The following is a 26,513-nucleotide window of genomic DNA, read 5'->3' on the forward strand; positions in this document are numbered from 1 at the left end:
GCAGTTAATGGACCTAGAATTCTTCTTTTGACCTAGCACTGACTACACCTGTACCTAGATTGATCTAAATGTGAAGAGGATACCAGACCGTAGGCTCCTAAACCAGAGAGCTGCCTTTAAAAATGTGACCCACTATCTCGATTGGCTGAATGGGACAGCTGGCACCTCCCTAAGTGCATACTGAACACTGCATTGGCTGCGAAGGTGACTAGGATCGCCTTCCCCACCACGGGATCCTACCCTACCCTAGGCCTTTTCTAGGATGACAGCTGAGACTGTGGAGCACAATTGTGCAGCCAGAGGCGAGCTCCAGGGCTGTAAAACCAGGCAGTAAACTGGGCCTTGACCCACCCTGACGTTTCCACCACGATCCGGTTCGGACTGGAGTCCTACTGGGAGAGATCGCAGCTCCTCACGGGCCGCGCTGCTGTTGACCGGGACCTGCGCACGCCATCCAGCAGCAGGGGGCTACTGCACCGAGCAGAGAGAGCGGAGCGTGCCCGCGGGCTGCGGGGAGAGAGACTCTTCCGTGCGGTGATTTAAATGTCCCGCGGGGGGGGAGGGGCTGTAGCAGTCTTGCGCCCGCCCCTCCCCCTCTCTGTGACTGGCTGCGGCAGCAGACGCTCACCCCCGCCCCCTCCCCCGCCAACAGCGAGCCGAGCCGAGCTGAGCTGAGCTGACAGCGGCTCGCCGGGGCATTGCTTGCTACCTCCGCCTGGGTGGGCGCCCGGCGCTAACCCCCTCGGCTGCGCTGCCGTGTCTCGTGCCCGGCGGGCTCCTGCAGGAGCGCGAGCGCAGCAGCAACCGCCACCGCAACCGCCACCCGCGAGACCCTGCCGCCGGCAGCTGGGGATGGAGACGCCGTTGCTGTGACCAGCTGCAGCGGCAGCGCGAGAGCCCGGCCCGGTCCTGTCCCCCCCCCCCGCGCGCCGGGGGGAGCTAGCGCAGAGCGGCGGCGGCAGCAGCAGCAGCAGGGATGAGCGGGAGCGCTGCCCCCGGGCCCGGCTCGGCGCCCTGCCGCTTCGCTCACTACTTCGTGCTGTGCGGGACCGACGCGGACAGCGGGCTGGAGCCCGACGAGCTGGCCGGTAAGCGGCGGCGGGGGTGGTGCCCGGGCTGCGTTTCCCTGCCCACCTAATCCCTGCAACCTCCCGCCGTGTCCTCCCGGGCTGCACCTCCCCCCTTCACCCCTTTCTCTGCACCTCCCCGCGCCATGGCGGTGGCGTCTGTTTGCCTTCCCTGTCACTGCGATTTGTTCTCGGCGCCGGAGCGGCTGTGTGTGCACGCGAACGGGTTCAGCGCGGCTATCAATAGCCCGGCCAGAGCGGCGCACCCGGGGGCCGCCCGCTGTTGTCTCCGCACGGCAGGGCAGAGCAGAGCAGGCCTGGCTGGCGCTCTCCTGCCGGCGCATCCCGGGGCACAGGCTCTTCGGCGTCTCCTTGATGGCGTGCCTGGTCGGCTCGGCTCTCGGCTCCCGAGGGATGCGCTCATGCAGGGGGGAGAGGGTGGTAATTTCTTGTACTGCTAGAACTCTTCCCACCCACCCAAGGAGCCTGCTTCGCTCCAGCCACTAATTGCAGCGCCACAAACCGACTGGATGCGGAGCCCGATTGCATTCCCCGGGCTCTGGAAAGGCTTCCTCTGCCCATCCGCCCCACTTTCAGAGGCGCTGCTTTACAAGCTGCAGTGGCTAGGGCTGGCTATGTCATTGCGAGTAAGCAGATAACATTTCGATGTGCTGCTGGAAGCTGATTACCGCTTGGACTTTATCCCTGTATTTTACCGCATGTGCCTCGTACTTGGGAGATTGCTCTGAAGATGTAGCCATTCAGAAACGTACGCATTTAGCAGTAATTTGGGTTCAAAGAGCAGGAAAGCTACCTTTGTACCGTCTGGCACGATGAAACAGTGGGTTTCTGTTCCCTGCCCTGGTTCTCCCTCTTGAAGGTTTTGCATTTTTCACCCCTTAGTAGAAAGTCCAAAGTAAATTGTCTGTTTTGGAAGGTGGGAGCACACTGTATTTCATTGCAGGTCTGAGTTAGGAGGGGGTGAGGGAGGTAACTGATGGGAGGGGGTGTAACTGATATAGAGGGACACTGGGGACCACCTCTTCAGTTTTCCCTAGGTGGGTGAACCAGGAATCTTGCCAGCTGTTGCTGCAGTTGTATTTTAAGTCTTCCAAGCATTGGCTTCAAACAGAAAAAGACCCCCTTACACAGGTTTATGTTCCTCCTCCTGTATCAAAATGTTTTCTCTCCTCTTCTCCTTTGAGGGGTTAGAGTGGCGAGGAAAGTGGTTGGAAGTGTCCAGTGTGGAGGGTGGTCAAATTTTGTTAGAAACTGGTTATCTGTAACCACTTTAAATGCTGTGTCCATACTCAATTTGAAGGCTAGTGCAGAAAGGGTTAAAACCTGGGTGTTTTTTAAACAACAATATAAAAAGTCAGCATTTATTCCCTGCTGGTCAGTACATTATAAAGATACAATAGCTGTGCTTTATCCAGTGTGCTGAGACTCCCTTAGAAAGAGGTTGCAAATGTAAAAATAACTGAATGTTCTATCACATGTGACCTCTTCCCCTTTGTTCCCAATTTAAGTCTGGAATAAAATAAAAAAATCTAAGGGAATTGGAAGACTTGAATAGAATCATAAAATCTTGGTGGGAAGGGAGGTTGGAAGACTTAAAAAGGAAAATGGGTGAAATAAAGAACATTTTCTTTAATTATTCTGGCAGGATTTCCCTGAAAACTTTCACAGAATGCAGGAGGGAATGTCCTAGTGTATGTAAGTGACAAAATTTACTGGTGATTTCAAGAGACTGTAATTTCAACTTGCTGAAACAATAACTTTTTAACATTAAGTTGAATATCATGGGAAGTTAATAGAACACCCATTCAACTATGTTTCAGGATTGTACATTCAAATAAAGGCAGGTGAAATTTAGGGAACAAATAATTAGAAAGCTAAAACTCAATTTTTATAATGTAAAAAAAATAACAAAGCATGAAACCAACCACAGTTTTAAGGCTGAGGTTTAATTCCACAAAATTCAAGACATTTCAAACTAGAGCCCTGATTCTGCAAACAGTTATGTATGTGTGTAACTTGAGTACTCGTCTGAATAGTCCCCATTGACATCAGTGGGACTATATACATGAGTAAAGTTACACATGTATGTAAAGACTTGGAGGATCAGGGAGTAAGGTTGCTGTGGGAAGCTTAACTCTGCCTGATGGTAAGCATGCACTGCAGTAAGGATTTTCATTATATAACAGTCACGACATACTTCTTGACAATAATAAAGATCTTTTTTTTGGTATTTTTTAGTAAGACTGACACAATTTGAATTTAATTCTCCTGTCTAAAATGCATTTATCTAAGGTTCAAAAGAATTCCATTTGTTCCTTTGTATTAATGTAAATTGTGTAAATCATGTAATGAAAGAGCCTGTGCACCAGGCACACAGTTAAGGTTATGCTGGGAACTTCAATTTAGAATTTCTTGGCTTAAAGATGAGGCTTTAATTGCACACCCTTTAAGCTTTCTGCTTTTAATGTGTAGCTTTGCTTTCAGTTGCACATGTAAATTCGGCTAGTTTCAGTAGAAAACTCCTGGTGTATGTGGCATCTCACCACTGAAGGTGTACTAAATCTCTGACTTGCATAATACGACCTTTTGAGGTTTTAACACTTTAAACTTGTCATTTCTTATTCCTGTTTCTGAAAATAAACTGTTCTAAAGATAGTGTTAGCTAGCAAGTTATCACCTCAGGTATGAATTAGCTGACCTAAAATTTCTGCTTAAATTGTTTCACAGTATTAAGACAAAATGACGACTTCATGGGTGAGTGTAAATAATATATTAAAATATACTGTAATTTTTGATGTTTCATTTCATGCGTTAATTTAGTGTCTTCAGTTGACCAGTTCAAACACCAGTAGTCAGATATTCCCCCCCCCCCCCCCCCGGGAAGAATTGCCGTTGTCAGGTCAAGGGCAAGATGTATATAAATAATTGAAAATCTGAAGAACTTGTAGGGGACATATTAATATACTTTTTAAAATATTGTCTTTAGATCTCGTTAAAAAAGCATTAGAGTAACTCAAGTTTTAAAGTAGTCCAATTCCAGCAATATGGCTTGAGTATTTACATTACTGGTACATTACACATTTTGCTGTTCAATTTGCAAGTTAATATACTTTAATTCAGTAATTATGTTTACAGTAACACTGTAAAACATCCTGAGATATTTTTTTTTTTTTTTTTTTTTTTGCAAGCATATCATACTAAAACAAAATGATATGGCTAAGGAATCGATGTGCTGCTTATCATGCCAAACTTGTCTCACTGTTATGTTGACCTTCCTCTGCTTATTTGTTGCATCTGTTTTCTCTTGTCCTATACTTTGACTGTAAGCCTTTGGTGCAGTGACTGTCTAAAGACTATGTAAAGCGTCTAGCACAGTGTGTCCTGGATCCTTAACCTGGGCCTCTGAGTGCTACAACAATTTAAAAAAAAAAAAAAAAAAAAGTAAATGTTATTACATAAACTGATCAAGGTTCTTATTGGATCATTTACTTCTTACTATAAAGGTGTAATGAGATTCTGAAAGAATAGTAATAAGAATAATACATCTTATTGCATTAAAATAATGTAAATTACTCCTGACATTTTTAATTAGATTTATGGTATTGGAAAAATACTGCAAAGCCAGCAGTATGGACATTAGTTTGATTACATGTCTGGGCAACAGCAAAAGCTTCCTTCCTGGGTTATGATTTAATGGCAAGTGAAGTGGCTTGTTGGCTATTATGTGATGAGAGGGGGCCTGCACAGCAACTACTTTCCTCCTTGTTCATACAACATGAAAAATGGCCTGGGCTATAGTGTGAATTAGACATTAGCAGCTGCTAAGAAGATGGAAACAAATTAATCTATATCTGTATATATTGTCTTTTGTATCTTTATTAGGTGTCTGTCTGTGTTTTTTCTTTTTTTGTGGGGCGGGGGGAGAGAAATATTAATAATGAGCTTGTGTAGCTGTGAGAGGGTTCCCATCTCTGTATTAAAGATTGCAGTAAATCAGACTTCCAGGAAAAGGGTAGTTACTTGAGTGACAGAAAACCCTATCCCCAGTCCAGCAAAGTAATTAAGCATGTGCTTAACTTTAAGCAGGTAAATCCTATTGAAGTCACTCTTGATGTGCTGTGAAGCACATCTGTAAGTGCCTTGCTGAACTGTGGCCTTAATAGAACTGTCACAGTTGGGAACTCAAAATGTAAATCAGAAATTGGAAGAGGTTAGCTTTCTGTCAATAATACCATAATTTTTTTATCTAATGGATTTTGAACGGAAGTTATAACAATCCCCTGGCCCCATGGGATTCATTTGGGATCAGCAGTGAAGCACAGACACTTCACTACATCATGGGGCTTACTGATAAGCTGCCAAATGAGTAAGCATTCCAACATCGTCTGGAATTACATGACCTGTGTGTTCCTTTTAACTAAGGATAGCCTTTGTAGTACATATTGCCTACATTTAAATTTAGATTAGCCATTTTTGTGTTTGAATGATTTGTGTTTAATTTTTTGTGGAGACAACCTAATGCAACGTGCTTCATCTAGCATGTTTAAATGACTAGCTAAGGCAGGGTATATATAACTTGTGTGTGTATTTATTTGAAGGCTTTCTAGCTCTTGTTGCAGGCATATCAGTAACCAAATGGCATAAACCAGGTCGCTTAGGTTTCCTAATATCTTGTCAGGCTTTTATAGAAAATAAGCTCCAGCAATTGAGTGATTTATTTTGTAAACAATGAGTGTTTATAAACAAGCTGTCTTGTAAATTAAATTTGCCATCATAATGCAACAATATCTTACTTTGCTTAGTTGCTCTGTGCTGTCTTTAATGTTAGTTCAGCTTGAGTGCTTATTTATCAAATAGGAAATGGATCTAGTGCCATAATATCCTATTAATATTTTTATCCTTTGGGTAAATCATTGGCAATTTAACTCATTGAAAATGCCAGGTAATTAGAGACCTTTGATGTGTTGAATGCTGGAAGTGTTGTAATGTAGCATACATGTGATTTCAGGCCAAAAAACTACTTGGCACTATTACAAAACTGGTTTTGAGGATGGAAGAAAATCTCCTTTTATGGTGGGTGAGAAAATGGAGAAAGGATTCAAGCTTGTGCTGGAGCTTATACTTAGTTGGGATCAGAAGAGGAGCAATATGTTTGATGTGAGGTATCCTGAAGAGCATGAAAATTCAGTATTTGTTTTTGTGCCCTACTGAACTTTATACCAAATAGAATGAATGACAGCTTTCCTCCTACTTCCTGAGATGGACACAGTAAATTCAAGCTTGCTTCTTTCAGATAGATGCTAAAGCAACTATTAAACTGTCAGCCTCAGAATGACATGACTTTAAAATGTATCCATCCTAGTAAATATTGAGACTTGGCCCAGGGCATAAAAGGAAAGTCTCGATAATTCAAATTTTTTCATTCATTTCCTTAAATTTCATAAGTTAGTGGGGTTTTAAACTTTGCACCCTAACTGTAGTTAATTTGAAGATAACATTTATCCAAAATGTATTGTAACTAAATTTTTTTATACTTTACTACATAGTACTACAATGCATGTAGTGTTGTAGTAGCTGTGTCAGTCCCAGGATATTAAGAGTATCTCTTATTGGACCAGTTTCTGTTGGTGAGAGAGAGACACTTTTGAATTACACAGAGCTCTTCTTCAGGTCTGGGAAAGGTACTCAGAACGTCATAACTAAAACAAGATCGAAGAGATAGTTTAGCATAAGTAGTTTTAGAATATCTCTTCGATCTTGTTTTAGCTGTGATGCTGAGTATCTTTCCTACACCTGAATAAGAGCTCTGTGTAGTTCAAAAGTGTCTCTCTCTCTCTCCAGCAGAAGTTGGTCCAATAATATATATAACCTCACCCACCTTGTCTCTATAGTATCGCAATAAAACTTCAGAAACGTTCCTTTGTAAGCAAAAGAATAGATTTTAAGGTGAGATATTTTAGTAAGGAAACTGACTTCTTGCTAAGGACATGCTGGGGCTTCCATAATATAAAACTATGTACAAGAAAACATAGGGCAGTGTTTGTGTATGTGTCATATATAATATGGAAAATAGTGTTCCTGATGTGTTTTTAAAATCTCAGTTTTAGGTTTTTGTCAGTGTAGATGACAATTTCTTTTTTGATATTGGTCTACTTATGTGACCTGTCATTCCTTTAATTAAAGGGAATATGATGATGATCCTCACTTTCCTTTTCTTCTTGTGATAGTACTACAAATAAATAGTACATAAATGGGATAATGTATTTGATGTTCCCCTAAAACAGCGTTAAATTTGAGTAGATGATAGCAGTAATACCTTGTTCTATAACTTTAAAAAAATATTTTTAGCTACTAAATTAATCTCTTACGGGTGTGATAAGCAGATGCCCAGGCTCAATGAATTTAAGTGAAAATATTTGGGAATTAATGATTCTATCAAACTTAGAGACAGTGAAATAGAATAAAATTAATTTCAACCTAATCCACATTATGCAAGTAGCTTCCCACAAACTCCTTTCTTCAAAAACTACTTTTTCTAAGCAGCCTGTAGCCAGTAACTGTTTCCTGTATTATTGGGAGTGTCCTGTGTCAATGTATTCCTGGCATAACGTAGCATTTTATAACAAGAGTTAACAATCTCAATATCCTCTAATCCCGAGATTTTATATATCCTTTTTTTGATAATGAAACCAATGGCCAGTTTAAAGTGGAAATTTGGACAAGGCTCTTTCTCGCAAAATACAAAATCATAGAATTAGTATGTAATGGAAAGTCAGTGTACTGCTTTTATAACTTTCTGAACTTTCTAGGAAAAATCTTGATGCCAAAGGAAACAAGGCATCTTTTATACATACTTGTCAAAGTTCGTGACTATCAAGTAATCCAGCTACAATAATCTCTAATCCGGAGATTGATTTGCTAACTGATCACAACTGATGTCAATATTTGTTGTACTGTATTAACTTATTCTAACATAACACCGAGTTCCTTATTTTTAGTTATACATACTGTAGATGAACTCTTACTCTTTTGACTGACCATATTTTTATCTGAAATGGCTTTAATTTCTCTTGCCTATGAAAATAAATACTTTCTACAATTATAAATTAAAAAGGAAAGAAAAAAAAAAAAGCTTAAAGTAACCTAGAGTCATTCACACTGCATAAAAGAGAACCAATGTCCTTCTCACCTGTTAGGTTTCTTCTTCAGTTTTTACTTCACTCAACTCTGAAATGAATAAGGGTAGTGTCTTCATAGTCCAATTTAGTTCTTTGTTCTGATGCACTAGCATAATAGTGGAGTGTTTTGTGTATACAATCTCATAGAAGAACATGTAACTGACATCTTAAAAGTATACTGTCAAGTAGTACAGACCTGGAATATAGTTCACATGGGTGTGAGTTTGGGTGAGGGGGAGATGACTTGCAGCCATTCCCATCCCAGAATTAACAATAGTGTTTTCATAAATGTGTTTTATTTTTTTTTATTTTATTTTTTTTTTTTTACACTACCCTAGGATACTGAGGCCCTTGCTAGGATCCACCCAGAAATATAGATAGCTCTTGGATTGTTGTCAGGCTGAAAGAATAGTGAATGTTATGCTCAACCTGATATGTCTCTTTAATGTAACATTATTCAAGAGCTTGTTTACAAGGACTTTACTGCATTCCCCAAGGTCAGGTTCTCCTTGGCAGACATTTGGAAATAAGGATTCATCAGACATTTTCATAGCTGCCTTGTCATTAGTGATGTTCAGGTTGCGTACCAAATGAGTGAGCTGGTTGGAAAGAGATGTCGTCTCTTTACCGTGCATAGTAAAAACATCTGTCTTACGTCACCTCTTAATGTAAAACTAAATCTTTTTTTACATTAAATCCATGAGTAATAATGTCAGAATTTCAGTGCTGATACTTGAAGAGTGAATTTGAAAGAGTATTCCCTCGCTAACACAGAAGTTATTTAAAAATAAGCTTAAAGATCTTATAGGTCTGAAATGACCCTCATCTGAATGATGGTATAAAAAGTTAAGGTAACTTTTCATCAGAATATACTTGTTCTTGATGGATCTGCCCATTTAAAAAAAAAAAAAAAAAAGGGCATTTTTGACTACAAAAATAACCTTAAACTCCATATAAGAGATGCTTCTAAAAATAAAACAAGAACCAATATGACACTTTTCTAAAATTCATTGTGGGGAAGAAAAGGTTCATTCTCCTTAGAATATGTATGTATGCTTGATTACAGCTAACTAATAGCTTGCTTGTCTGTCTCTTTTCAAAATAAAATAAAATACAGCATTTAAATTCTAATGTGAGGTATCTAGTGCTAGTTAATCCAATTATTTAACAGGTTTTAGTTCAGCCATAAAATGCACCCTGCTTTCAGGCAATATACACAGTATTTTCAGGGCTTTTGTGCACTTTCACAGTGGGGAAGCCAGAATTCCTCTCTTCCCCCACCTCCACAGTTTTTCCCTAGTCACTGGGATCCTGTAAAAGAGAGACATGGGAGGAGGGGTGAGGGATTTAATCTGCAAACACATATAAGGCATAGTGACAGCCATTCTGTTGTTGGCAATGACCATTTTTTTCTTAATCTGCAGTGTCATGTGCAGTTGCTGCTTCAAATAATTTCACCTGCTAGTGACATACATTTCAGTATTATTGCATTATTTAAATAAAGCAGATATTTTGTGCCCATGAATAAGTATAGATGTGTAGATGTTTCCTTGCCAACTATGTATCTTAACTGGCCACTTATGTGATTGTTGGAATAGCCTATAGAAATCAGGCATGTAATTGTATATACATCTCTGGAATTTGGGCCTTCCAGCTATAAAATGCCTTGGGATTCTTATGAATGAAAGGTGTTACACAATAGGTGTAAATTGTTTATAGTAGAATTGTGAAGCAAAGCATTAATTAACTCCTACTCATCATATCAATGAAATAACTAAGTTATTATTTATAACTTGTTTAGGGAATCCGCTTTTAGTGTGTCCACTGAAAATCAGGAGACAGATGGAGCCTGCTGCAGTAGTGTATGGAGAAGACACATTGACTTCTTTTATTTATTAATGCCTGGGGCTTTTTGTTTTCCATCAGAAACTTAAATGATTTGCCAAATAAGAGCAGCATGTAATTGGGTAAATCCTTTGCTTTTAGTTGTCAGTAGGTTGCAAGAAAGGAGATGCTGCTCAATTATTTAATCATGTGATAGTATATTTTTCTCTGCTCTCTAACTGCCAATCTTTCCCCCCCCCCCCCCCCCATACTATGTGATAGCATTAAACAAACTGTGAAATGTTAGTTTTCAGAATTTTGTCCTGGAAATAACAACTTTATTAAAATAAGCAAATTGATTTATAACTCCTAGAGAAGCTAGGATTACAGCTAAGAATTATGAGTATAGCCATGAATCATTTTTATGAAGCTTTTTTGTTTTTCTGTGTGTTTTGCTTAGTTTTATACAGATTATTAATCTTTATAGATATTAACTCCCAGGACTGAGTCCTGAAACAGGGCAGAACTTTCAGAAACCATACAATACTGAGTAAAATGAGATGTTTATGTACAGATGGAAAATGAAAGGTTATTTAGAAGAAATACGGAAAAGTGAACATTTTTACAGATTATCAGGCATGTTGTTTGTATAATTGGTTCTCAGTGAATTTAAATGCTATGTCTACACCTAAAAAATCAGTCTTAAAATTTCTAATGGTGTATTCTTGTGTGGTTTACTTATTTCATTACATTGTTAAATATCAATCATTATTAAGAAGGGTTTAAATATCCATAATGCACTGCTTTTCATTTTGTAGCCTTTGACTGCAGTCTTTACAATTATGATTCAATTAAGTGTGTTTGTCTACAAAGAATTTAGTGATTGGCAACTGCTCAGCACAGATGGATTGTGCGATCAGCGTTTTCCACCCAAAGTAGTATTATCTTGGGATTGTCTGCTCTACTCTTTGTAGATATGTAGACTCTTTTTCAGGCTTTTATAGATGTGACAACAGATGTGATGCAACTTTTAATCCAAACAGGGACATTCAGATTTAATATTAGTTTTTAAACTGAGGAATGACTAGAATCTAAATATTTTGTCTAAGGAATGTTACTGAGCAGTCTTTTTTTTTTTTTTTTTTTTTTTTTTTTTAAATGTGGACATCTGTGTTGGGTGGGATAAATAAAACAAGTGTCTTATGTCCTATATATAAACAGAAAGTGCTTGAAGAATGCCTCATAAATCTTCATCTATTAGAATAATGACTTTTAAACCATATTGATCTTTAACCATACCACTGCAAGATATTAAGTACATATTTGATTGCTTGTTTTTGTCTTTTCCTTTTGAAGCTGCTAAGAAAAAAAAAGTGCAACATTGCTTTGTGTGTTAGGCTGTGAAATAGTTTTCTACTTTTGTATGTAATACAGGCCAGATGTCTCATAGAAATAATTTTCCTGACCTAGTCCAATCCACTCTTCTATGCTTTTGTTCTAACCAGCAGGTGAAAAAGAGCTGAACTTTCTGGTGAGGTTGCCCTAACTATGACCTCAGAAAGCTTAGTGCCGTGATTAGTTCAGCTTTTGTGCTGCCAGCAGGATCAAGAGTGAGCTGATATTTCAGTTGTTTTGAAGTCTGGATGTATGCAGATTTCTGTACCTCTTTCCATCAGAATTAATGCAGCTGATAGAGCTGGTATAGTCTTGGAGCAGAAAGAAAAGTACCAGTTCAGATCTCTTCTACAGATTGTTTTTGTGTTTCTAGGAATTGCCAGTTCTCTTGCAGATCCTTAATTACGAAATGGCTAAAATATGTCAGCTTGATATTTCCAACTGCTCCATAACATTGCAATTGTGATCATCAGTAATTCATCTTGGATTTCAGTAACTGGTAAATATTTTCTGTTCTAAATTCGACATCACTGATTTTGAAGGTATCCATTGTATTTGTACTTTGGATGGAACCAATACCAACGGGCTTTTAAACTAATAGAGGAATCCTTGTGTGGAAACTGAGTCATGGTAAATCTTAATAAACTCATTAGAGAAACTATTTCCAACTTCCATCTACTCGTATTGCAAGGGACTAACTAATCCAATTGGAAAACTAAGTCTAAACTTGAAACCAACCTTGATTTTAAAACTCTAGTGTCCTCAGCAGAAGCCACAAGTATTCTTCCTCACAACACTTTAAGGGCAAAACCTTTGTCTTGCTATGTGTCCTTAGTAACTTCAATGGGAGCCGCATAAGTATCTGAAATTACACGAAGTGTGTGTGTGTGGTTTTTTTTCTTTTTTGGGGCAGGGGAGGAAATGAAATTATTCTTGTGACTAAGGTCACAATCCTGGTATACTCACTTGGTAAATCAATAAAAGTGTTGCCCAAATCAGATGGCAGTATCAGGCCTAGTAGCTGATTTCTAAAATGTACTAATTGGGTTGTCTATCTTTCTCTTGGTGCTGATAACTCCTCATGCATAGGAGATGTTTACTGATGCATCATCAAAAGTGTTTGGAAATAATTTCCCTAGTGAGCTTATTAAGGTTTGCAATGACTCAGTTTCCTCACAAGCATTCCTTTATTAGTCTAAAGGCCATTTGGTGTTGGTTACATCCAAAATACAATTACAGGAATATACACTCTTATACTATATATTCTAGCAATAATACAGTTATAAGTATTTTGGCCAATAGTTTAACAGGATGAGGCCTGGGAGATACCTCCCTGGAGTCACACCTTGATGGGAAGATAAATCAGAGCTCTGGCAAACCCTTAAAAGCCTTGCCTTTTTATACACTATAATCAACAAGTATGTTCTTGCTGATTACTGGGCCTTAGATGAAGCATTTTTTATTATAATGTTTAATGTGTTTTAATGTTTAATATAAACAATTGTTTAATATATTAAACAAACCTACTGCAACTTGTACCCAATTAACCATGTGTTTTTAATTTTTATTACTTCAGGCCAAACATTTAAATAAGATAATGTTGATATTTCAACTTGTAGTAACCCTTTAACACAAATTCTTCCTTTTCATGATTTCACTCTTTTTAGTCGCTTCCTTTGGACATATTACTTGTGTGACCATCCAAAGTCAATTTAAAACCATAGTTCACCTAGGGCTCCTCTTCTAGGCTTATATTCCTACATCCAGTATGCTTGGTGCTTTGTAGATGCTGACAAGATTCCTTTCTTGTAGAATTGACAATCTTGGGTCCTGGTCACATAAGCAGATCCACTGAAATCAAATGGGGCTCCATGCTGGGTGCAAGAGTCTTCCTTTTCTGGATCTGCTTGCAGTGTCAGGGCCTAATGTGTACGGGCAAAGGGAACCGAAGGTGATGTGAACAAAGGTGGTTTTTGAATAGCTTATATATGGGTGCTCCACTTCAGGTGTGCATGTGGATCTTGAGCTCTTAATCGGAGATTTGCCATTAGCAGTGTCTGTTCAGCCCGCTCATGTGCTCTAAACAACCTCATGCCACCCTGTGAGGGAACATAGGGCTGCAGAGGCCAGCTGCCCTCAGTTTCTTCTCTACCACCTCAGCCTGAGACTGAACTCCAGTGTATCTGCCTCATGAGTGCTGTGGTGGTGGTGTTGGTTGTTGAGAGAGGTTTCAGGTTTTTCTCTCTACCCCTCTTTTCTCCCCTCCCCCCCCCCTTTTTTTTTTCTTTTTTCTGGGGAGCTTATTTGGCCTGGCTGGGCATACCTATCTCACCAGCTTTCAAACACTGCCTCTTTTGTCAGGAGGCTATCCTGATCAGCGACAGACACTCTTAAGTATATCACACTTTTAGGAGACATGGGACTCTTCTAAACAGTGAACCTTTCACCTGGCTCTAAAATTTAGAGCTCAGAAGAATTGGCTGACCAAACGGAAGCCGCTACTGCTGGATCGAAGGGACTGCTCTACTTCAGTCAGGTCAGGAAACCCACCCCACCTCCAGTACATCTATTTCGAGACAGATCCAGTGCCCCTTTGACTTTGACTCAGGTCTTGGCTCAGAAGGGGAAGATCTCAAAGGATTCAGGGAAGGATCCAGAAAAGAGGAGGTCAGTCTCCTACTACAGGGAGTCAGCTCCCCTGCTAGGTCTACGATGTTGGAGTCCTCAACCTCTTGACTCAGTACTGAAGAGGCAAAAGACTCTTTATCCAGTACCGGCGGAGCCTCAAAGCCCTTGGTCGAAACACAGCTGCAGCAGGGTCCCAGTACCATCTGCCTCCAGATCGGCACTGTCTATGTCAGATTTACCAATGCTGCCGTCCCATTTGGCTCCATTGGCACTGACAAAATTGAAGCACATACCTGGGGCCCCAGCACCTGTGTCAGCACCTAAATAAACAGTACTGCCCAAGTCAACTGCTGGCCCAGTTGGTGCTTCAGGAATGCTGTTACTCCAGGGACTTGTCAGTGTTTGAGCTGGAGGCCCCACTGCTTGTGGGTACTGAACAAACAAGACCCTGGTCTCTGGATTACCAGTGCTCCCCAGTACTTCAGGATTCTCCACCCTTTTCTAGTGGTATGCTCCTCTGCCCCCACCAGTGGAGGACATTGAATGTCTCTTTCATTCTCCTCAGTCAGTCTCCTCCTTATCAGTGTGGGGTTCCCCTCCTCATCATTTCAGGAATCCATACTTTGACAAAGACCCGCCCTCATCAGGGATGGTGTGATCAGTCATGGGTGCCACCCCTCTCCTGTATGGGTGTCCCCAGTGGATATACTGGGATCCTTGGGTGGCATATCAGCAGCAATTTGGCATTCCTCCAACTCCACTGCACCAGGAAACTAGGGTCACACAGTCTCCAACCCCCAACATGAGGAGATCTTTGAGGAACATGAGACTAGGGCAGACAAAGAGGCTAGCCCTCAAGTCCCCCTTTCACCTCTGGATGAGGCAGTCATGCATTCACCACCATTGATGGCCGATGGTTTTCATCAGTTCCAGGACCTTGTGAGGAGGCTGATTGACACCCTCTAGATTCCTCTTGAGGAGGTTAAAGACTCGCATCCCAAGCTCTTGGATGTTTCACAGACCTTGACACCCACCTAGGTTGCACTACCCATTAATGGAGCACTCCTTGGATTTAGCAAAGATTGTGTGGCAAACTCCTACCACCATATTGTCTACTTGTAAATGGGTACATAAGAAATATTATGGTCCCTTCAGGGAGTTGTGTGTTGGGAAAACAAAAGTTCTGATTCCCTGTGGGTGGATGCCCTAAATGAGTGGGGTAGACATACTTATTCCAAGTCTACTCCTTATGACAAGGACCAGAAAAGGTTAGAGCTTTTTTGGATGAAAAGCCTACTCACTTGTGACCCTCCAATTTTGGATCACAAACTATCTGGCAATCATGGCTAAGTATGACTACACAAATGACCACAAATTTGCATCTTTCTTGAACATCTTTCACAGGAGCATAGAAACCCTTTCCTTTTCCCGCACACAGATAAAAACATCGTTGAATCTGGTTGGGACAGTTCAAGGAAGATCTGTATTACAGGAAGGAGCTGTTTTCAGCTCCTGGGTCCTCTGGCACCTTGCACCTTCATGACCAAGCATGTAAGATTACACCTCCACTGTTTTCAGGACAGGTACAGGATGACCTAGTCCTCAACCAGGGACAGCTTGGACAAACGGGTTACAGTTCCCTTCCAGGTCAAGAACTCCCTGGATTGGTTGAAAGATCAATGAAATGTCTACATGACCATCTCTTTCTTTCACCCAGCTCCAATAATAACTGACAATGAGCGCATCACTATTAGGGTGGGGAGCACACTTCATCACACTAACAACTCAGGGCAGATGGCTATCTCGAGAAACTGGTCTCCATATCCACTTGTTGGAACCCAGGGCAGTCAGGAATGCCTGCCTTCAGGACCTACCCTGCATCAAGGGTAAGTCAATCAGAATCATGATGGAGAACGTGTGGCCCATATGTTCTATATCAACAAATGGGAGGAGCAAGATCCCCCTCCCTGTGCGCTGAAGCTATAAAATTATGGACCTGGTGTATAGCCCATCAGATTCAGTTCTCAGCCTTCTGCTTTCCCGGAGTCGAGAATGTCACAGCCAATATGCACAGCAGGTGCTTTTGCCAGGACTACAAATGGGAATTGGACTCTCAGATCTTTCATGGGGTATTCCAGAGGTAGGGACTTCCACAGGGACCTATTCACTGCATCCAGCAACAGGAAGTGCACCTTATTCTGCTCAAGAGGAGGCCTAGGTCACCTCTCTTGGAGAGATGACTTTCTCCTTTCTTGGATAAAAGGGCCTGTTCTACCCATTCCCCCCTACACCACTAATTCTAAGAGTGTTGAGGGAGATCAGGCAGGACAAGGACAAGGATTATCCTTGTAGTTCCAACCTGATTGAGGCAAATTTGGTATCTTTACCTGTGTGTCGACCTGGTGCTCAAGCTTCCAGCTGTGCCTCATCTCCTCTCCCAGGACACAAGTCATGTGCCTCACCCCAACCTAGGGGTCCTCCATCTCCAAGCATGGCTCCTAGATGGTTCACAGGATTAGAATCCACCTGCTCAACGGGAATACAAGAAGTAATACTAAGCAGTAGAAGGGAGTCAACTCGAATTTACTTACCTTCAGAAATGGAAGAGGTTCAATCACTGGTGTCACCGTCATCCCCTTGTGCCTGAATCTTCTCTGCTCTCAGGCATCTTGGATTATGTGCTGCTTTTTTTTTTTTTTTTTTATTAATATAAATATCCATTAGCTTTATTAAGGTTCATTTTGCTGCATTATATGCTTTTCATTCCCCACCGTGGGGGGGGGGGGGGGAGGGGAAGAGGAGGGTGGGTTCTGTTGTTTGTACACCCTATGTCCTTGAGATTTATTAAGGGTCTGGGACATTTTTACCCCCCCAGGTTAAGGATTATACTCTGACGTGGGATCTCACTTTAGATATCTTCATGGAACCTCCATTTGAACCTCTGGTGACCTGCTCCTTGCTTCACTTATCTATGAAGACAGCCTTTCTAGTAGTTTTCATGTCATCCTGCAGGGTTGGAGAAATTGTAGCCTTGGTGGCAGACCTCCCTCCTCTCCTTTCTCCCCCTCTCCCCCCCAAATGATATTTTTCAACAATGTCTCCCTGTGTCCGCATGCAAAGTTCTTACTGAGGGTTCTGTTGGATTTCCATCTTAACCAGTCTATTCATCTACTGATATTGTTTCCTAAACCATATAAATCTCGGCAGGAGATTTTCCTTCATATGTTAGATGTATGACTGGCATTGGCCTTTTATCTGGATAGGACCATGCAGTTTTGGAAATCACCTGGATGCCTTGTCCCCCATTGCAGAAAGATCGAAGGGATTCATGGGTTCAGTGTCTACCTTTTCTAAACACTATTCCTTGGTCCACACTGTCGGATCTGATGCAGTGCTTGGTTCTGCTGTATTGTCTTCCCACTTGGACCTGATTCCAAAGTCCCCTCCTCCCCTGAGGATATTGCTCAGGAGTCACCTGAAGTGGAGCATCCATAGGGATACTACTAGAAGGAAAAGCTTACTGATCTTGTGCAGTAAATGGGTTCCTCAAGATGTGTCTCCTCTTAGAGTGCTCCACTACCTGCGTCCTTCCCCTCTGCTTCAGACTGTTCAGGTTGGATCTTGGGATAGAGACGGAACTGAGAGTGATTCACCGGTACAGCCCTATGCACCCTTGGAGTGTGGCACAAGGTTGTATAGAGCACATGTGCAGGCCAAACAGACACTGCTAATGGAAAATCTCTGATTCAGGGCACGAGGCACATGTGCACCTGAAGTGGAACATCCGTAAGGAGACACATCTCAAAGAACCACAGTTATTGCATGAGGTGAGTAACTTTTTTCTGTTCTGGTTGGTTCTTGCATTATAATTTCCAGATGCTTTTCAGTATTATGTTCTTTTTAAAAAATTGTCTTAATTGTAGTCCTATGAGAGAGACGGAGAGTAGAAAGCGAGCTGAAAAGTGTTAGGAGAAATTTGAATGGTTTCCCCTAAGGGATGGTATGGGGGGAAACTGGCTCAGACTTAAATGAGATCTGAAGGATTCAATAAAGAGGGAGGAGATAGCTGAGTATATTTCATGGGCCAAGATGAAGCAGGGAACAAGAGCAGCTATACAGCTACAGGTGATGCTGTAGGCTTTATCTGATTCTGCGTCTAACTCAAACTCACTGGAAGCATTCAATAAGGTGAGGGAAGGCAGTACTGTGCACAGAGAGTAGGGTATGTATAAGAGTATACCCCTTAGTTTAAAAGAAGACATTTATTTTCAGATAAACTTGTTGTTGGAAAAACACTGCTCAAAACAATAAAATAAATGGTGGTAGAAATGCGTTGTGCCCTTTCCTTCAATAATCCCCAAACCAAAAGCACTTTCTTATAGTTTTAAATGTGGTCCCTAGAAAATCGGTTTTCTCTTGGAGTCTTAAAGGGTCATCTGTAAGAGTCAAAATGAATCTTTTAGCTATTCCTATTATATTGCTAAAAATGGATAAGCAGTTTTGAAATTTGGGTTATTTACTTTTCAAAACTAAACTGCGTTTCCTAGTAGAAAACATGAAAGTGAACGGCTAATTATTCGTTATATATTTTCTAAATAAATAGCAGTGTTCAGCAGAATGTTTGTTCATCTGTATTTGTTTACTGAGCCAGACTTACATTACAGCCTTTGAACATTTTAATCAAATTGTAGAACTGTAGGATATTGGTGATTCACATTTTTACTAATCCACATATTTCATAATCTGTACATCTCAAAATAGCAATCTGTTCCCCTTTTTCAGCAGACGAATGCAGTAATGAGCTCTCAAATTACTATGACTACATTTGTTTGTACAAAGGATAATATTTTGTCAATTGGCCTGGCACCAGTGGAACTTCATGCCCATGTGAGTGCCCATTGAAGCCAAGGGGACACTGTAAAAGGGTAAGGGTCTGCTCATGTGGTTCCAGTTGCAGGGACCGAGGCCTATATTGCTGAACAGGAACTGAGGTCTTATAAATTCAAGTTTAAATTATGCTTAATGGATAAACTAAATCCACGTAATTTGCCCAATCTGGTAAATTGCTGTGTTTGTACCAATATTCAGAGTAAATTTGTCAAGTTTATTTTCAAAATTTGCAGTAGATCTTAATTGCCAAGTGTTTCACTTACTAAAATACTTGTATGTGTATAATATTGAAAAACATTACATATATCTTTCTTTTGAGAACGTCACTAGCTGGCCAGCTGCATACTCTGTCTTGTCAAAGACATTAAGTTGTGGATGTAAGCAAAAAAAATGTTAGCTAACTCCTTTTTTAGATTATCCATGCCCTATTTACTTACTTGTCCCCAAGCATGGCTCAAATTGCCTCAGCATGAAACTAAGTTCCTTAAAATAGTCTCTTAAAATAGCCCCCTTTAAATCACTAGTTTGTAGCATATTTAAATTGTGCATCCTTTATCGGTGAAGTTTTGTATGGTGTTTTTTTTAATCCCATTTCTCCACCTGAAAATGATGTGCAGATTTCATCAGCTATGAAAGATTGAAATGATCAGTTGTCATTCATAGATATGTGGAATCCTGATGCTTTAGAGAAACAAATGAACTTTCCGGAGACTTTGTTTTGCAGAGTGGTTCCTTTATTTTTAAATTTTGTGTAATTTTCTGAAGTGTCTGATGCACTGAGGTAAAACAAGATCTATTTTTTATTAGAGAACTTTCACTGTATGTTCACTTAAATAGAAATTTCCTATCTAGGGATAATAGGTTTGTAGGACTACGACTATGTAGTTTATTCCACGTCATCAGTTTAACCATGCTGTTAAAACGGAAACTAAATCTTTCCTTCTGTCTTCAGCTGCAGTTTTAAATAGAGCATCATTGTCATGTGATGAGCATGAATATCAAAACATTTCAGGAGAAAAGAGTAACATGAACAGTTCCTGTACATTAAATATTTAAAAAGAAAACAAACTCAAGAGCACCCTACCATGCAGGCAGTTATAAACTGTTCAGATATACTGCTGTGTGGTAATAACATGAACATCCATGTTACGGATTTAGGAATTACACAGCACATAATTGTTCACTTGTTTTCAATTTTAATGGTGTATCTTTCATGCATCTAAAAGCTGCCATATGAAAGCTTATAAAAAAGGAACTGAAAAACACCTGAAACTGTAGAGAGAACTATTTGGCCTTAGCCAAACTAATTGTTAGTCTGCTTGCATGGAAACAGTCCATTATCTCTGCTTTCCAGTGTTCTGGTAGAAGAGTCATACATAGATTGTTTATTTAAAAGGTTTTACTCTTGCATGTCTAGTCCTTAGCTCCAGCATATCTCTATTTCACCTCCTCTGGTGCAAGCAAGTTATAAACTACAAAAGAGACGACAGTGAAGGGCAAACTGTGTTAATTAAATCTAACATTGTAATACAATAAAAATGTATTATACTGTTTGGATTCTTGAACACTTTCAGACCAATACACAATGGCCATGATTAATATGACTCGCTTGTACAGTCTTCATTTATGTAATGAATGAAGTTGAGTTGTCAGCCAGGTAATATAATAATGCAATGCTGTTATACAAGTGTCGAATTCACATTTGATTTACATGCCTCTAATTTCAGCTTCATTGTTACAGTTTTCTTATTAAGATTGATTTTTTTATGCTTAGGAAAACCAGTAGTGGGAGTTTAATTTCCAAATAAGATCTGTTCACTTGACTTTGGCCCAGGAGTCTGAAAAGGTTCAACCAGTTCCTTACTGTGAAATCAATGACACATTTCTTGTTTTTTGTTTTTTGTTTTTTAAAAATATGAAAGCCTTAATGATCTTGCCATTGGGTTGCTTCTGGCTTGGCTTATTCATGAGTATTAACTAGAAAGACACTCTTCTCCCCCCCCCTCCCCATTACAGATTAGTTTCCCTTTCTGTGATATTGTTGCAACCAGTACAGATGTTTGAGTATTCCCTTCCCTCACTCAAGTGGTAACATGTCCAGATAGAGCATTTTCATGCCAAGATTACGTTTGTTTCTTCATCCTGCTCCCCACTGGCAGGCTTCCATGTTCCTTCCTGTATTGTTGGAAGAAGCAATTAATGCCTTGAGATGAGGCACCATCTGCCCCCCCCCAGCCCCAGTTTAGTCTCAGCTGAGCCAGAAAAAGATGGGGAGAAAGTATTCCATTAGTTAATTTTCCCTGAAGCTATTTGTAATGAACCTTTTTACCAGATAAACTTGCTTCATATCAGTGCAGCTCTGCTGCAAATTTGGGGTGGGAGGGCATAGATTAGATGTATAAATGGGTGTAATATACTCTGTAGTACAAGGGGCCTTGCCTTACAGCTCTGGATGTGTATTATGGTTGACATACATTGTACAACTTGATTAAAGTCAGTGAGAGTTGCATAGGATGTAACCAGTTTTAAAGCTTCTTTCAAAATAGTGTATGATTCCAGACTGGCAGCTCCTGATTGTTCCAGTTTTGAGTTCATGATCTGCCTTGTAGTTTGGGAGTATAGAAAATCCTTCTCACCCCTTCCCATTAAATTTGACTCACTTGTCTGGTTTAGCATTGTTATAGAAATAAACATAATGGATTTGTTAGGGTCAGTGCTTCATAATGTGACCATTGACTTTGATGGGCCATAGGACCTAGTTTGTCACTCTCTAGACAAAGGATTTGTAGGTCTTGCAGGCTGCCATCTGTTTCTGGAAGCAAGTGTTTGCGCAGGAATGATGCAGTTTGCATGCAAAAAGTTTTTGCTTGAGATGTGGAGACAACTACTGAGCCTTTGTATTCAGGCTTTTCACTTCCACACTAAACGTTACGTTTTCCTAATCTATTAAGGGGGAGATTTTTTTTAAAGGCAAGTTGGGCATCCACCTCCACTGAATACTTTCTTAATGTACTGCTGAAGTATCTGAAATGTTTACCTTCAAAGGAAAAGGCGTAAAACACCTGAAAATATAATGTCAGATTAGAGTCTGTCTTGATGCTTTTGGTTTAGTTTAGGAGCAACAAATATTGATAGACTTGTGCAATTTTCAAAATAGAATTGTTTGAAATCCCAGAAGTTCTTCATCTACTTTTTGTAGTTCTAAGCCAAAAGTATGATATCTCTCTAGCGAGGTCCAGAGTTTGAATATATTGGGAGTTACCAAATGATGCTACTATAGTGTATTAAAAGTTCCGATTCACAGAATCTTGAAAATAAAGTTACTTTTAATTTTGGTGAGGTTATATTTAGAAGCAGAATGTATGATCAGTCAAGTTTCTTTTTTACCACCTTAGTCTCTCTGACGAATCATTCTCAAGTTCTGAGTTGTTGATTACAGGCTATACAAACAAAGCAAGTGTTACATGGTGTCTAGAAGCTCTGTAAGTGCAAAATCAGTTTGAGAAAGGATATGATTTAATTAGCCATGATTATTTTGCTTAAGTTGCAGCTTCTCAGAACGAAATGAGAAGGCATGAATCTTTCTAAGCAGGTTGCAGAGCTCCTGCTCAACTGTTTCTGGAGACGAGAAGAAATACTTGCTCTGGAGAGTAAGGTAGATATTTAAGGATAACTAGCTATGCCAGCTGAAGCAAGACAAAGCAGAGGACCGATTACACTGGCAAAATAACACCTCCAGGTATTACAAAATTCTAATTATAACTCAATGAGGGATGCACAGAATCTTCATTTCTGTTTATCAAAATGTGTAGACCATTGTGTTGCAGCTCTCTTTAGAAGCTGAACATATCACTGAAGTTTTACTGCCTTTTTCTTAAAATAATGAATTCTGAAAAATTAAGCTACTTGGTATATTTCACTATTTATTGTGTAATCTATTAATGTTGGGAAAATAAATGCGGATGTCCCCTGTTCGTTAGTTTGAATTTTTTTTAAATACACCAAACTCTCTTTCAACATCGTATGTTACAAAGAATTAGAAATGTGTAGTGCTTGAAAAAAATGCCAATAAGTGTTTTCTGTGTTCTTGGATAGCAGTTGGGAATAATGTGATCCAAATGGACATTTGGATGTGATCGATGTGGAAGTGAGCCTTTACAGTGACCCATATGTTGCGTCCTCTTTTTTTACAATTGGGTTTTGTCTTGTGTAAAACAAAAGAGCTTCTTGTACTCTTACCTAATTGCTTTTAAATCTCCTCCTGTTTGGATTACTTTCCTAAATTGACTTTGTACTGTAAAGACTTGTTAATAAAATGGCCTGTCTATATGTAAGGCTTAAATACACTAATAAGATGTATTTACAAATCCTTCATACTACATATAAATTTGGCTGCTAGTGGATTGCATTTCTTTGCACAGCTACGCTAGGTAATACAGAGCTGTGGTGCCTGGTCTGCATGGTGAGGAAAACTCTGAAGCCTAGGGTCACAGGGCTTTAAAAAAAGACTATACAGTGCATTTAATAAAGGCTCTGCAATTTATTCTTGCTCTCTCCAAATAGAGTCCTGCCAGAGGAGAATTTGCCTGTCAGCAGTGCTAAAACAAGGGTGCTCAGGCTCTGCACCTGCTCATCTCTAGTTCAGCCAGGGGCTGGCCTGATGGAACCATGTATCCAGGAACAGCTTTTAGGTCACCCTGGGGCAGAGAGGAGCTGAGCTGTGGCGGAGCTGAGGTCACAATTCAGCCTCATTTCAACTAGGGCATGGATGAGGAAGGAGCATGACCTTCAGTCCCCCTGTGCTAAAAACAGAGAGTAGCTCCCCCTCCTTTCCCTGGCTTGGCTGAATAGAGTTTCCCCTCTTCTTTGGCAGGTGTGATGAGAGCGTCTCCTTAGTTCAGCGTACTTAACCACTGGATGTGTGTCTGCAGACTTGTGTTTCATGTTTATTAGCTTGTGTGTTTCTTCCATGGTACAATAGGTAGGAGAAGGCATTCTGATGGTTAGAGGCCTTTGCAGCTCTGTGTGGCTCTGCTTACACCCCTAAGCTGTAGGTCTATACTTGCCTTTTCCTTCTGAAATTCTGCTCTTGTAACTCACTGTAATTGGATGGCAGCATTAGGAACCCAAGCTGGTTTGAGGTTGGAGATAGAGGCAAAAAGATACATTTGGGGGTGAATAAATGCCAGGGGGTGAAGGGAAGATAGTAAGGGAGATCTTAAAAAATACAGTTCTAACTTTCAAAACTGTTAACTATGCAATTTACTGTTTGTTGCAAGTGTAACCACAAACGTACAAACACGTGTTTGGGATGTTAGAGTACATGGTATGGTTTTAAAGTCACACTAGCTTCAGGGTGGCAGTTGAGTTTTATATGCTACCAATGAATTTAACTATCTTGTTAAAACTGTGTTTATAACTAAAAGAAAGTGTTTGTTTGGGGCTGAGTGAAGCATGCCCCTAAATTAAACTAAAGCCCTTAGTTCCTGCCAGAAACTTTTGTCTCTGTGACAATGGTTGGCAATTCAGCACACTCCTGCAAAACATTGTTTTCCATCTATCAGTTGGCCATAACTGGCAGAAAGCTGGTAAGGACTCTTTAGTCCCATTGCCCATCTAAACATCCTATTTTTGGCCCTTTTGCATTACCTTTTCTTAACAACCTTTCTCCTCCTCACCTCCCCATAACTTGGCATTCAGCCACTGTTCTCTGTGCATAATCACCTTCCTTCAAAGCACTGCAGGATACCCTAATTGGCTGCCCTCAAACTAAAACTTGGGGTTCCACATTTAACACTCAGAAGGACTTTATGTAACGCCTTTGTCATTTTAATCAGCACAGATATAACAATGATTAAGATTTTGTCATGAGTATTTTTAGTAAAAGTCACGGACAGATCACAATAAAAATTCACAGAAGCCTGTGACTTCAGTAGACTCTTTGCTGGACAATAAACTGACTGGCTTCCTGACACTTTCCCTAAGTCACAGAAGGAGGTGGCTTTGTGCCTGGGAACAATGTGAAGGTGTGGTACCTTTTCAGAACTGGATTATGTTGCACACCCTGACTCCAGCTGACTGACAATTACCTACCCCAGTAGTCTTTTCTGTTGGGTTTTATTGGATGTGAGCACAAATTGAGTGTTGACATTCATAACTGTCATGACTGAGGTTTTCATTGAGAAAGAAACTCAAGATCAGTTTTGGGGCACAGAAGAGGAAAAGTTGAATGCTTCTGAAAGGAGAGGCATTGTGGTCTGGAGGAATAAGCACATAGTTTGTGATCTAAAACCTGAGTTCTAATCCTAGTTTTTCCACTGACTTGTTTATGTGGCTTTTGCTGGATCACTTTTGCCCTCTACTAATAGTTGCTTGTGTGTGAAATGGGAATTCTTGCCCCTCTTGCAGGGATATCCTGAAGGTTAATAACGTAATAGTTGTATATTGCTTTGAAAGTGTTAAGTGCAATATGAATGTTAAATATTAAATATAAATAATTGTTATTTGCATGCCCAATAGACTATTTTTCTTTTTTGTTGATGTGTGCTTAAGTAAGGTACTTTGTGAGCCCTGAAGTAATGGAGAACATTGGGAACACTACCATGATGGTTACTGTTTCACACTATATTACCTATATTTATATGCAGGAAGCAACTTAGTCTGGGTCTATTCCAACTGGACCTATTAGGACCAGTGGACATAAGGAACTGACCAGTAAGGAGGAAGAGTAGCTACTTTTCTGCTTGATGAACATATCCTACATGATGGAGAGGAAAAGCATCAGTTTAATTCCAGGCCAGGAAGAAAGCTTCATTGATGTCTTTGCTAAGAATCCCAAATATGTATCTACCATGAGAAATGAACTAAATGTGACTGTTACCTAGAATAACTACTCCTATTCTACTTTAAAGGCTAATTGTTCATTTACTTTAATGTATTGTATTTCTCAGTGTCTGAAGGAGATTTTTGCACAGAAAGATTATATGTAGTGAAAGACTCGGGTAAAATTGAAAGGCTAAACTAAGCAGGAAGGTAGTGGGTCCATTTCTCATCTTTTTCTTATACCTCCTTTTTGCTTTAATTTTGTTTTGGGTCTGGGATTTCAAATCTGTTTCTATGCACACGATAATTTCCTTTGAGTAAAAGAGGGAAATTATTTAATTTAACTGGCCTACTCCTGCACTGCAAGTAATAATGTTTACTAGCCAGATTCTACTTGTGTGTGGCATTTATAATTCACTTGGTTATGTTAGGAAACTGAATCAAGACACTTCACTTTACAGCAATAAAATAGCTTTGCTTATTTAAAATAAAAAATCCTCAAAAGCTCTTCACTTGATAAAACTGAGATCTTAAATCACTGAACCCAATATATGTGTAAACTTTAAAACTGTAAAACTATTTCCTCTGTTGCTTACTTGCCAAGTCCAGAGTTAATGCCCTTTGGAGTTTTTGTGTTTTTTTTTTTTTTCTCCTGCATGGCTAATACCACTAATGCCTGAAGCATTAA

At 40.1% G+C, this 26,513-nt stretch overlaps 1 protein-coding gene across 10 annotated transcripts in view; it reads left to right on the top strand.

The window, feature by feature from the left end:
- Positions 1-668: 668 nt before the first annotated feature.
- DENND5B (DENN domain containing 5B) overlaps positions 669-26,513 on the top strand; it is a 159,123-nt gene continuing 133,278 nt past the window's right edge. For 9 of the 10 annotated variants that reach the window (XM_067536095.1, XM_067536099.1, XM_067536097.1 and 6 more), the window contains exon 1: positions 669-1,088. In XM_067536095.1, coding sequence (XP_067392196.1) covers positions 977-1,088 — 112 coding nt within the window. In that variant the 5' untranslated portion in view covers positions 669-976. Of the gene's footprint in view, positions 1,089-3,815; positions 3,843-26,513 lie in introns of all 10 variants that reach the window. The other variant, XM_067536098.1, reaches the window with a different exon arrangement.

Source organism: Emydura macquarii, unplaced genomic scaffold, assembly GCF_026122565.2.
Source record: "Emydura macquarii macquarii isolate MOO-44397 ecotype Brisbane River unplaced genomic scaffold, CSIRO-AGI_Emac_v2 contig_3530, whole genome shotgun sequence".
NCBI classification, from domain to species: domain Eukaryota; kingdom Metazoa; phylum Chordata; order Testudines; family Chelidae; genus Emydura; species Emydura macquarii.